This window comes from Lissotriton vulgaris, chromosome 4_1 (assembly GCF_964263255.1).
Source record: "Lissotriton vulgaris chromosome 4_1, aLisVul1.2, whole genome shotgun sequence".
NCBI lineage: Eukaryota > Metazoa > Chordata > Amphibia > Caudata > Salamandridae > Lissotriton > Lissotriton vulgaris.
In genome coordinates this window covers 1,807,563,055-1,807,576,529 of record NC_141691.1, presented here as the reverse complement: position 1 = coordinate 1,807,576,529, position 13,475 = coordinate 1,807,563,055, and the positions used below count along the sequence as shown (strand labels likewise).

At 43.7% G+C, this 13,475-nt stretch overlaps 1 protein-coding gene across 3 annotated transcripts in view; it reads right to left on the bottom strand.

The window, feature by feature from the left end:
- Positions 1-13,475, bottom strand: part of EBAG9 (estrogen receptor binding site associated antigen 9) — a 191,304-nt gene that overhangs the window by 146,025 nt on the left and 31,804 nt on the right. For all 3 annotated transcript variants that reach the window (XM_086966127.1, XM_086966128.1, XM_086966126.1), the window contains one exon: positions 636-714. In XM_086966127.1, coding sequence (XP_086822253.1) covers positions 636-714 — 79 coding nt within the window. The remainder of the gene's footprint in view (positions 1-635; positions 715-13,475) is intronic.

The window sequence follows — 13,475 nt, the reverse complement described above, 5'->3', positions numbered from 1 at the left end:
ACGCTTTAGTCAAGTGAAGAGTTTCTGTGCGTCAGGACTACATAAACCCACAGGAAGAAGTAGAGGGATTCCCATCTGGCATTACTCAAATTGTAAGTTGCAGCAGTTGCTACTAGTCAAAGGCTTAGGGCAGCTGTAAAAGGTAGGATGGTGAAGTAGTGTTCTGAGGGCTGGAAGGCGGAAGTTGCGGAGCCTAGTGACCAGTATACTCAGGAATGTGCATATATACTTTTATACAGGAGGATGGTAAAACACACAGTTATTTGGGAACGTGGCCAAAGAAATCAACGCAGATGCCTGAACTGTATTATGTACTTTTCCAAGACCAGCAAATCAGTGCTTTAAGCAAGCTCACTTATGCCTCTCAAAGGAAAATAAAGGACCACTGTTTCCCATTATCCTAACAATTTCTGAAACCTCAAAAACTGAAATCCAAAATTTAAAAAACAAGTGGATGGACAAGACATGCAAAGTCATGTTACTGCTCTTGCGCTTCGTAAAACACAAATTCTAAATACATGGATACATTTTATTTTATCACGAACTTTAAGAGAAAATACCAAGGGAAAAATTGAAACGGGTTCACCAAATAGATTTCTCATAAAGAAACTTTAGCAGATCAAACCAGGACCTACCTGTTTAGGAACAGAGGAGTAATCTACAGTAGTTGGCAGAGTTATTTGGTCTCCACTGAGCTTCCTTCCTCTTCCCGTCCTAGAAATTGAGGGAACATTTTTAATTTCAAAATGTACAATATAGTTCTAAAAGCTGCTTAAAACACATTTTTGCAACAGAAATGGCATTTAGATATAGGTCTAGGTTTATGAGCGTTTTTAAGTAAAGTGAAGCAAAGGAGCAAGAGGACGCATTAAGTACTATTGTTGGATTCTCATAGTATACCAATGGACACTCTTAGTAAAGTAAATATGCAAATAATATTATAATTAGAAAGATGTAGTACCTTTTGTTTCATGTCAACAGCAAGTTTAGAAAACTTGACCATACTAAGGGCATTAAGAATGTTACCAAGGTTTTAACAAAATTTGGATAAAACAAACTTAGTTCTGGCTCAACCACTATGTTGTAATTCTCCTTCTCATTTATTTATTTATTTCAATGTGCTGTGGTTCTTCTAGTGACATAGTTAGTGTTCTAGATTAGAATGGTTGGACTCTGGCTCTGGTTTAGATTGAATATGAGCCTACTGTCAGTTCGGTGGATGAGCTGTACTATCTTCATTACTTCAAGAATAAATCTAACCTAAAAGAAGATTAGCATCTCGTCTCATCATTCTCAAGAAAGAACCTAAGTACCTACTTTTTAACACACTAGTTAATTACCATGGCAGTGCCAAGCTACACTTGGCCCTCTTCTTTCCTACATGCATGTAAGTTGTATGGCAAGGTTTAAACAGTTTCATCAATGCATGTACATTGCGGACTTACTCGCATGTGTTATTCATTGAGGCATGCTCGAGTGGGTGGAAGAACAATATGCATGACACAACCACAGACTAATGGATGAAGTCTATCTGAAAACCCCTATTACTAACTATGTTATACATAGAAATTTAGTTAAAAGGTCTGCCTGACGCAGACGTAAAATGCCTGCAAGCCTCTTGTCTGAGAAAGAAATGAAAAAGGCAAGGTACAAAAAAAAAAAAAAAAGAAAGAAAAGCTGCACTAAAGATCAGGATAGCTTTCTTTGAATCAACCCATTGACCTATCTCAGCAGTATATGAAGGTAGCAATTATTGCACTGTAATGAGCTGTTTACATGGCTCATACATAATTACACTGCTAATGAGTTATATAAACAGCTTCAGATTTATTTGTGATTACATTCTGAATGAACTATCTTACAATCACATAAAGAGACATTTAATTCCATTTTAAGATACTGAAGCACCAGTAAGTTTCTTGTTTTTTTCTAAGGGTCAAAGTATTTTATTATTAGGTACTAAAACCTAAATTACACCACACCTATGTTTAAATAAAAGTGTTACAACTACGCTGCAAATCAAACACGATAAAGCCCTGTTCTCTTCCTACGCAAAGTTTATTAAACAGCCACTGAGGAAACCAAGTCTAGGAAAAACGTGTTCTGCAGAATTGTTTGAATATGAATTCACGTTCTATAATAATGAAGCTTCCGGTTATAGTATTTGTTGTAAATAGAAGCCTGGAGCCTGGTATTATTTAGGTTGTTTTATTCAGGATAGATTGTAAGATCAAGTCTTCAAGATGGTGAGATAATAAGATATAGCGAAGACCCACCAGGAGTGACCAGCTTGCCACACAGCCTACCTGGTTACAACTGCCAGTTGTCACCAGGCTAAGCCCCAAACACTCCATGATGTCACCAAAAGTTCTACTGGTGACATCATGTGAATGACAATGAAATCCCACAGGCAGAAAAGAGACAGGCTAAATACAACAGTATTATATTGGAGTAAAGGGACATAACACTTCAAAATGTGCGTAGCAAAAAAGGGATAACCTAATGGAGAACAGTTACAAATTGACACAATCTGATATGCTGTGAAATAACAGCAGTCAAATAAACAAAGGCCACTACAAAAGAAATGTACAAAAGCATTGGTAGGAGAGGGGAACTGATAACGCTAGGATGTGCTCTGTGCTCACATCAAAAGCATCCTATCATCACATCAGGCTCAAAGCACAAAGGTAAAACTAAAGTAATTATAATTTAAAGTAGTATAACTACCTTAAGTGCGAAAGTGATCCGTGTTAAAGAGCAAAATGCAGTCCCTCAAAGTGCAGTTAACCAATGGCTTGAGGTGACAGACCCATTGCTCCATGCTGTAGGCTGAAGTGGGCAGAAGCAAAATGTAAATGACAACAGACCAATGGATCAAGAGATGCGGCTGAAAACCCCTTTAAGGAAGTATACTATACAAAAAGCATTGGCTAATGTCAGACCTACAAACAAAAACTAGTTTTATATAGTGCTTCAGAGAGCATTTCTGCAGTTTCCATGCACTGTAAATAATGGGCGTTACCATTACCCCATTGTAAAAGTACAATTTTTATCAATTGTTATGGGACACCTCAGACGGAGTATACCTCATGAAATTGGGGTGCGAAGTTTAAACTATACACAAGTTGGATTCTACAATAAACGCACCGGATCAGAAAAACTCCCACATTGAAGTAATGAGTCTTACGTTTGACTATGAAAGGATTGTATAGAAAACACGTGGATTTGCTCACCGCCAGCTGAAAATAATGATGTGCTAAGTCTATTTCTGGGGATGGTGGATGAGCCTCTTTATGAATGTGAAAAGGGGGAGCGCTGGAGGGCACCAAGCAAGATGGCCACACATTAACAGGTCTTTGGCGGCTGTAAAGAATATTGTTGGAAATCGCAAAGTGAACATGATCATACATCGTAGAAATATCAGCATAGTACTGACCTGGCACCAACTGTGTAGAGAGATGCTATTTGGAGTTTCCATGCTGCCCATGCAGCATCGTCGGGCCTGCCAGTATCTTGTGTACTGACAGCAGCCTAAGCAGGGGGAATGGGGAGAGGGTGAGGAAGAGTACCAGCCAGGCTCATGCACCAGCAGCAATGCATAGGGACCCCCGCCCAAATCCTGCAAGCGGCTTGTGCAGTCTATTTATGTGAGCTCATTGAGGGACTAGGTGGTGGATTCTGCACCCCCACCGTAAGGGAGGTAAGCGAGGGACCAGCGTGGAGTGGTGCAGAGCATGACTGGCCTTGGTTGTATGGGTTGGGGCCTGCATTGACTGATGGAGATGACTGGTACCTCTATAAATGGGTGCCTTGGCACGGGGTACTGCCAATGCAGCAAACTGCATGCAATCTCAATTTTGTTACTTGCAAGATGCAAAGTGCATTGCCTACTCAGTACCTCTTGGGCAAAATCCTTTCTGTGATCAGGAGTGTGCTACACAGTCGATAAGCTGCTCATATTTTTCACAACTGACAATGCTGCAGTAAATTCGCTATGCTTATGTGCTCATTGTGGTTTCTATTGGTGATCCTGAATACATTTGAGCTGCTTCAGTATAAGCAGGTGGCATGAATGCATGACAGGGCTAGGTGCTGTTCTGAGCAGATCAACGCTGATTAAACATTAACTGTGGAAACTACTGTTTTATGGCCAGTTGAGGATGCCATTGCACCTCTACAACAGGGATACAGTTGCATAATACAGCTGTCTCACACACATCTGTCAGTAAACCCAGAAATAATTACCTCTTATCCAGGATAACATTTCATGTATTGTGTTAGAAATGGGAAAAAATCAGACGTTAAACAACCAAGTCTCAATTTCTGGAGTCGCAAAATTACATGCAATACCGAGAATGATGACAAAGTAGGCCCTTCGCTACCAGGTCCACAGAACCCTGTAGTCCCAAAGGATCGTGATGTAAAGGGCTACCACTGGAAATTAAGGACAGCCTGCTACTACAGACTATAAAATAGACTCCCTTGCAAAGACACTGGATGACTCGAAGGATTGCCTCGACAAACAGCAGACAACCAGGCATCTGGAGATGGCAGAACACATTTCAGATGCAGAAGGGGATATGGTAATTTAGTCCAAACTCCAAAAAGACGTACAAAGAGAGCTTGAATAACAAACTCAAAACAGGGGACCTCAAAGCACGATCCAGGCGGGGAAATTTGCAAATAGCTGGAATTCCAGAATCAACATAAATGGGCTGTGTTGAAGATTACATTAAAAGAATACTCTGACATTTTTTTAAAAGGCAATTTATCTGTGACCTTTGTGGTAGAGCTAAAGCATTGCTTCATTTGACACAAGGCAGTCCTTAGAGCTGCTCCTAGACTCATTGTAGCCGAACTGCTGAACTATAAAGATCGCAATACAATTTTGAAAACTGCCAGGGAAAAAGCAGTCACAAAACATAATAGCGCAACCCTGTGTTTCTCTCCAGATTTGACCCAAATATTCAGGAGGCGAGAGAAAAATGTACACCTTCGAAAAAAATGCTAAGCGATTTGCGCATTCGGTACTGCACGATTTACCTCCACAAAGCTCAAGTTTGGCATAGATGGCAAGTCACAAAGAAGAGGATAAATAGATCTGTATATTATCCCAGGCTGCCAAGAGAGTATGCAGAGACCATGATGGCTCTACAGAAGGCCACCTATGTGATGTTGAATGAGGTTTTTATGCGATCAGCTGACAGGTAAATAATTGCTCAACTAAACATAGGTCACCATGCCCTCGGACCTTCATTTCCTGCATGCAAATATTTACATCAAAGCTCTTACTTTGCCAATCCTGGGTTAGAGATGATTTTCGTTCTGGTAACTTAGCAACTTTGAACGCTGGCTGACAGTGACTGATTGCCGTCTTTGCTGAGCAGTTTTTCCTCTGGTAGGAGCTGATGTGCCACAACCTAATGGTGGCTGTGCTCTTATTTAGGGTTGGCGTAAATAATAGGCGGTACTTGCCCAACCTGAACCCCTTTGTAGAGGTAGTTTGACCTCAGTATTGGCGGTTTCCTGGTACCTTATTAGAACAATCTCTGGTGGTTCAAGCTTTGACTTACCTCTGCCATGGGTTTGCATAAGAAATGGAAATTAGAGCCCCCCACTCTGCTTGACTCAGTTTTTGTGGCTGAAATCCAACAAGCCATTCTCAACAATTTTGCTACAAATAAATATTAAGTGGCGTAGTTTTTAACTCTCAGGGAAGCTTTAAATGCTGTTATTAGGGGTGGATGTATTGCTAAGGGGAATGAAATTCTGAGTTCGTTGGGAAGCAACTTTAGCATGCTTAAGAGGGAAATAGCACAATTGGAAACAACAATTAGCTGCTATAGACTTTACTGTGCACGCTTCCCTCAACCTAAAGAAGATGGTGTTCAGGAAGGAAGCGGAAAGGGAAGATGCATTTTTGGGGAAATACTCGGTAGCCTGTAGATTTGGGAAGTCGCACTCCTCAAATCTATTGCACTCAGGCCGCTTATTGGTGTGAATTATCAGGCCCCCTTGGATTGACGCAGACATAGTTAAGATTAATATGAAGGATGGGCACGCTCTGCACTGCACACACAGCATTCTGACGAACTTCATTGCAAATTATGCACATCTATATTCTGACAGAGCAAATGTGAGCTCTTGGAATGTTTATGCATATTAAGTGAAAGCAACACTGGCATGCTACAAAACAAATGCGAATGACTATGCTCCCAGATTACTATTGAAGAGATAATAGGGATAATTAAAGCACTGAAGAATGGCTGTGCACCAAAGAACGATGGCCTGTCAGCCATATTCTATCAAAATATGCTAAAGAAATTGCTCCTGCTCTCCTTGAGCTTTGTAATGAGACCTTCAGGACTGGATCCCTCCCAGGTTCACTTAGGGAGGCTATAGTAATCACCTTACCCAAACAGGTAAACCGTCCACCAGATGTGACTCCTACCGTGCATCGTCCCTGATTACTGTGAACAACAAACTTTTAGCCAAGATACTGGCAAATAGATTGCTTCCTCTACTGCTAGGGCTGGTCAATTAGATCAGTCAAGCTTCATAGATCAGGTAGGCCTACTATCAATAATTGGCATACACTATTTGCAGCGACTCATCACATTGACCCCGAACTGTCAGCCGCAGTGGTGTTCCTGGATGAGCCAAGGCCTTTCCTTCTATTGAGTGGCCCTTCATAATGACAATCTTAGAAAGTATTGGAAAGGCTATGTTTCAGTGGATCATCCTCATATATACTAACCCCACTGCTAGGATCAAGGTGAACGGGCCGATTATAATCAGTTGGGGAACAAATAATGGATTCCTCTCTCACTCATTCTATTTGCCCTAGATGTGACGCCACTAGCAAGCATAATACAGGAATTTCATAATCTGAGAGTTATACCGATATATTGCTGCTAGTTAAAGATCTAGCTATAAATCTTCATTCAATAAATCAAGAAATAATTGTTTTTGACACAAGATCTTGGCTTACAATTAACTGGTAAGACTAACCACCCGCAAGGAAGGTGGAGCTAATCAGTTATCTTGGTTTCAGGTATCACTAGGCTACAGATTTAACGCTGCAGGCTAACTATTGGGAAAGCATTACCACAATTGCTTACTTAGTAGAGAGATGGATCAGGCGGCCTTTGTCATAAACTGTGAGAATTGCGTTGATGAAAATAATACAACTACCCATATTACTAAAATTGTGACAATATGTCCCCATCCTCTAAATAGGTTATTTTTTGGGCAGTTGAATTCTCTGCTGATTCAACTTGCTTGGGTAGGTTGCCAGCCCAGAATAGACGGAAAGAAGCCACGGAGACGACAATCGCGCTGATACAGATGCAGTTTGTAAAACACAACTCGTAAGGGGAGCATGTACGCCAATGGAGAGGGTGAACTGCTGGCTGCCCTAAGAGCCGTGAAGCCACTGCTAGAATCAGTAAAGGTGTCACTGCTACGCAATGAACAAAGCCGGCAGGAAGGAAGGAAGTGTACCCAGCATCGAAGACTCCTCTCTGACCAGTGTGCCTTGCGGATAGACGGAAAGAAGCCACAGAGACGACAATGGCGCAGCCCACTCCTGCAAAAGACACTTCGAAAAAGACGAAAACATGGCGTAAAAAAAATAAAAAATCCGCCCACCGCCGCAATGACGTTGTTAAAGGGGCGGAGAGCGAAAAAAAAAAAATCGCCGGAACGCCCACGAATCTGCTCGGACAATGACAGACGCATCTCTGTTCCAATGGCTAGCCTCCATTTATGGAGCTAGCCAATGGAACAGAGAGGCGGGTTAAAGCCCCATACTGAAACTCAAAAGATTTCGCCTGCGCGAACACTGCTGCGCAGTGGACGCCAGGCGAAACATAAAAAATGATTCCCTAAATATTTCAGGGGAGGGACAAACACAAGAATGAACAAGATAAGCAAGTAAAGCCACTGAATAGGAAGCAAGGAAGTGAGAAACAATAAAGCAAACCAATGGTTAGCAATGAGCAGGCTTTAAGCCCACTGTAGGCTTGGTAAGCAGACAATAGATATTTTACAACCAGACAGCTTGTGCTCGATCTAAAAAGCAGAAGGTGAACAGAACAAAGAGGAAGAATGCAGATGCTTGTGTTAACCAGCTAGATGTGGCAGTCATATACAAGATGAATGTATAAATCTTAATTAGGTTCGGTAAAAAGGCCCGCTAAATGTTTTAAGTGTATCAAAGAGGTTAAGGGAACTAATAGTCATCTGAATCCCCAGTTTCCCTCTGAAAACAAAGGAAAATCATTACAACACTTCAGATCACGCCAGAAATCGGTCTTCTCGCACACAATTGGCATTAAGGACTGTGATCTACAACGCTTCTCTCAAATCAGTCATACCAATCATTCTCGGTAGCATGCGACTCCAAGTGATCCTATCTACCAGTTGGCATCCCACAAGGGTCAGTTCTAGGTTGGCTTTTCTCTGTACACTACCTCTCTTGGAGCCATCTTTTGGCTCCTTCTGCCACTTTCAGCTGATGGCCCACAAATGTCTGTTGCACCCTCTGCCTCCTCCTCCAATCACATATCTGACTTTCTCAATGCAATTCAACAATGGATAGCCCGCAAGACTATTGTGACGGACTCCTCCAAAACGGAAGTAATATATCACCACTCCTCCTCTGCACCCATCTTTTCACGTGGTTCTCATGTTTCCCTGGATTATTTAACTTTACAGTTTGAAATCTCAGTGTACTTTTCACCTCTTCCTTTGCATCAAACGTTATCATTGCCACCACCCACCACAACATGATATAAGTGCTCAACATAAGAAAATATGCATGTCTATTATTTTGTAATGCTAAAGCAGTAATCCTTTTGCACTTACAAATACCTAAACAAAATATCTTAAATAACAAAATTATATTTGTGGTGTACAGGCTATCCAATTGTGGGCAGAGCCAGCAGTGCAGCAAAATGGCCGCATCGTGAGCAGCTCTAACCGGTCACCCCATTTTACCTGTCTCTATCCCAACTGCACAGAGCTAGGGGCTGCTGCTCAGTTTCCCCTGTGCCGACAGGAGCCCAGAACAAGTGCGTTAATACCAGACTGAGCTGTGAGGAGCGCCACATCCCTCTTGTGCCCCTGTACAGAATTAGACCTTCAAAATGGCAGCCCTCCTCACACTAGTTTGTTACACCCCTTAAGCACGTTACCCCTACGGCCCCCTGAGCAGCTGGTGAGCCGTGACCGACTACTTCTGGGGTGCCTGTGAAGTATTGCTGACATCAGATGCGGTGGGACGAGGGACCTTCAACAGATATGCCCTCTAGTCTCATCTGAGGCATACTAGTGGCAGTGGGAAGGCCTATGAAGTGCAATGTAACATTTGGACCCAGATGAATGTCCAGTCTTGGCGTTGGTCGGGGAGCAGCGGAGACACGTATTTAGACTGAGGGGACCCTCGCTCTCTTCCCACTTGTACAGCAGGGGTCCCCATCCCTGGTGCGGGGAACCAGCGACAAATTCAGCAGTCGCCCCTCACCTAAGTTGAAGTAAGCTCAACTGCCGAACAATTCCTGGGCAAGGTTCATACTTATGCTGTACATCAGCTGGACTGTGGGTGAGGAGGCCTCACTCTTTCATTGCGAGTAGAGGGGGGATGGAAGCAATAACTTATAGCAGCAGCGCTGCCTGTCTACTCTACACAAGTGCAGGATAGACTCACTTGTGCCCCAAAGCACTGAATTTGCCTCTACTCCTGCCATCACTCACTAAGTGCATCATACCTACTTTGAGACCACTAAATGTGACACCAGCATTAAACCAGGGAAGACCTGGACTTTCTTGGCACCTCGGCTTGGTTAGGGCTCGTAAGACTTTTGGAATCCTGGGATGGTGCTCCCCGGGCCCCTAGGGTGGCTACATAGGAGCAGCACTGACCTGACCTGCTACTTCTGAGTGCTCACCGGTTAGCCGTAGGGTGGCGTCCCCCTATCTTTTGCCCTTTCGCTTCCTGCTCTGGACTATATCTTTTTGTTGGACTTACCACCGATTAGCAGCAGTAAAGTGCCCAGAGTCTTAAGGTGCGGGTGCTCTCTCCTAAAAACATAGTGACATTGGCAAACCGGTCGCAGGCCTCTGCCACTACAGTAAGGCCTACCGCTTCCATAGGCCAGCATTGAGAATTCCCTTATATCCCTTTAAGTGATAACTCTTGAATAGGAAGGAGCAGATACATCGTATTCAGTATGGTTGGAATGGTAGAGAGAAAGCTTCTCTATTGGTGTCTTTGGATTTAGCACTACTGTTTAAGAATTGCACTTTTAGAAAGTGGACATTCCTCAGCCGTTCACTCAGCTCTGTGTGCCTGCTGCTGCCCCAATCCATGTCTTGCCCAGGGTGGCAGTCCCACACTTGCATATTCCCTAGACTCCCCACAACACAGGAAGGGCTCCCTCCATCTACAAACTGATGGTCCTCTTGAGATTGAAAGGGAGGATTAGTGATTCACACCTACACCTGAATAGGTTTGGCCCTGCCACCCCGCAATAGGCTTAACAACCCTGTTTTGTTAGTGCAGACAGCTAGGAACCAGATCAGGAAAGGCAGGGAACTCCCCAAAACTTCAAAGACTCTACCAGAAGCTTCTGCCCTTTCTAGTAGCTGGGCATCAGGTATAAAAGTAAGCTCTGACACCACATTGGTACACCACTGGAACTGGAGTAATCTATGCTGGAGTAAAGGTTATTGTGCTGGAGCATTGCCATCTTGCTGTGCTGACTGTTCCAAGGGACTGCTGCCCTGCTTGGTTGTGCTGCCCTGCTGCTCTCTGACCTCTGCCCTGCCACACCGATCAAGAAACACCCCCAAAGTGACTTTCAGGACTTGTTGGTTTGCCGCCCTGTCAACCACTGAGGCCCCAGAGATACCAAACACTCCACTCCCCCAGGATCTGCATCTTGTTCTGAACTGTGGGGCATCCTGAGTATCGGAGGTTTAACGTCCTACGGCTGGCTCAGCGGAGGCAGCATTAGTCCTGCATTGGCTTCTCCAAAGGAGGACAAGCCCTCTGTACTCAATTCTCTGCAACTAACCAGATTCAAGCGATCCCGGAGGCCGCTCGGCACCTCCCCCAACTTCGTACTTTATTTCTGCAACTAACTCGATCCGAGCGGTCCCGCTTTGCCTCCAGCAACATCGTACTGTATTACTACAACTAACCCGACCCAAGCGGTCATGGAGCTGCCTCCTGCCAACTCCGTACTTTACTTTTCCGCACCCAATGCAACCCGAGCTGTCCAGGCCGCATCGCCCTGCATAGCTAGGTGCAAGGCAGGTGTTAGGTTTACCAGAACTATTCCGTGAAGCCAAACCTCACAAGAACTGGCTGGAGTACCATAAAGGCTCTACAGCGAGCCCGCTGACTTTTAAATGTACTGCTTTTAGGAAGTTAGAATTCAACCTGCTGATTGTATTCTTGTTGTTTTCTTACCAGATCAATACTTACTATTTTCCTAAACCTGTGGTCTGCTTTGCAGCGTTTTCTTTGATTTGCAGTGGGAGTGTGTTACATAAACACTTTACACTTTGCCTCTTTGGATAAGCTTGCCAGTTCCGTGCCAAGCTACCTGAGAATGGGTACAGGAGTCTCGAAGGCAGTTTTGAAACTTATCCTGGATAGAGTGGCGGTCCCTTCTTGGCCAATGGGTCATACCTCTGCCAACCAGAGACCCCATTTCTAACAAACACACTTAATTAAGGCACCCTGCATACACCTATTTGACACTTCTGATCCTCCCATCATAGCGACAGATGTATAGTACAGCTGCCCTCCTGGCCCCCACTCACAGAGGGACACACAAGACCACTGAAGAGTCGGGGCATGAGTAGCTGCCCTGAGGCTGAACATACCCAATCTCATCCGGCGGATGGCACCACCCTGGCTACACCATCCACTTCGAAACAAAGCAAAGCTGACTCCGCTGTGTCACTGATCCACATTCTAAAAGCCATCAACAACCAACGTGGAGTTTTGGAACACACAATTGATGAGGTAGCCCTAGATCTTGGACTGCTCCAAGATGACAAACGCAAACTAGTCAACAAGGTCGGAGGATGGAGGGGCAGTCGATAAGACAGTATGCACAAGGTGGATATACTGAATGGGTGAGCTAAAGACACTAATGAGTGCAAGCTGTGTGAATAACTTTCTGATTAGTGGGCTTGGAGCGTGAGGACATGATAACCTTACACGAGAGACATGTCTGACGAGTGAGGTAGTACCGGAGGGCTTGTCTAACTTCTTGGATATAGAACAGGATTAACCAAAAAGTAGTTTGTGAGCTACCTGAAAGTAGCTCTCTGGTGTGTAGCCCAGTGAACTAAATATATTTGTAGACAACAAGGGCACCCAATTAAGTCAGCAAGGGACCTTGGAAATTGACTCTTTAACCGCATCGCTGCTGCGGTGATTTTTGTGCTGTGCTGCATTTTTCTAATAACCGCGATACATGACGAGCTCAGCTCGTCATCAGCACACGCCACCGGTGGCTGATGACGAGCTGAGCTCGTCATCAGCATCGAAGGGGTTAAGACAACAACGGCCCCTTACAAGTATAAGAATAGAATCAAATAAATCTAGACAAAATCGTTACTATATTAGCTTGACATGTCCAGCCGGACAGAGGTCTAGTATTTACTTATTAAAGAATGTAGTACAAAAAATTCTCACAATAAAGAAGACGGGGCACAGGCCTGTACCCAACTTTACAGACATACAGCATAGACAGAAAAAACAAACAAAGGGCTTTTAGGCAAAAGCTTAGTGTTCTGTTATACTGTTGGTGTCACAGTTTAAAATGAAAAACAGAATACTAGCACCTTTACATTTTAGAAGGAAAAAATTCATTTTTACAGTTGGATAAAGGTGCATATATTTGTCGACGGCGTTTCGATTCGTATTTAAAATTCACGAATCATCATCAGGACATATTTATACATGCCTAACACTAATAAGCCTCAATTGCCATCAGCAGGCCTGTTTGCCTCAGATCCGGACGCGGTTACGGGGTTAGCGTACCGATAAGGAATGCGAAAGGAGAAGCGTCGGTATGACCGGGATGAAGCGTAGCCGATTGCTTGGCACCTGCAACAGTGCAGGGTCCTCCAAGGAATAGGTTAAAATTGAGCGTCAAGGAAGCCAGGGTGAGGCGTATAAGATCGCTCTGTAAATCACGCCGGTTTGGTGACCGGTCTTGGTGATGCGAGGGCAGCTCGATCGCAGTGCAGTTGAACTAAATGACAAATGTTTGCTTGGTTGGAATAATATATGGGTGTATTTTAACCAAAAATATGTTCATTTCCAGAATAAGCTGATATTTAGATAAAAATGGATGGCTTTCTAAAATGTATTTGAAGCAGACATTTAAGTGATAAAAATCAAACAGTGTTGGGCAGACTACTATTAATATTTTGTTGGTGCCAGGGGCATT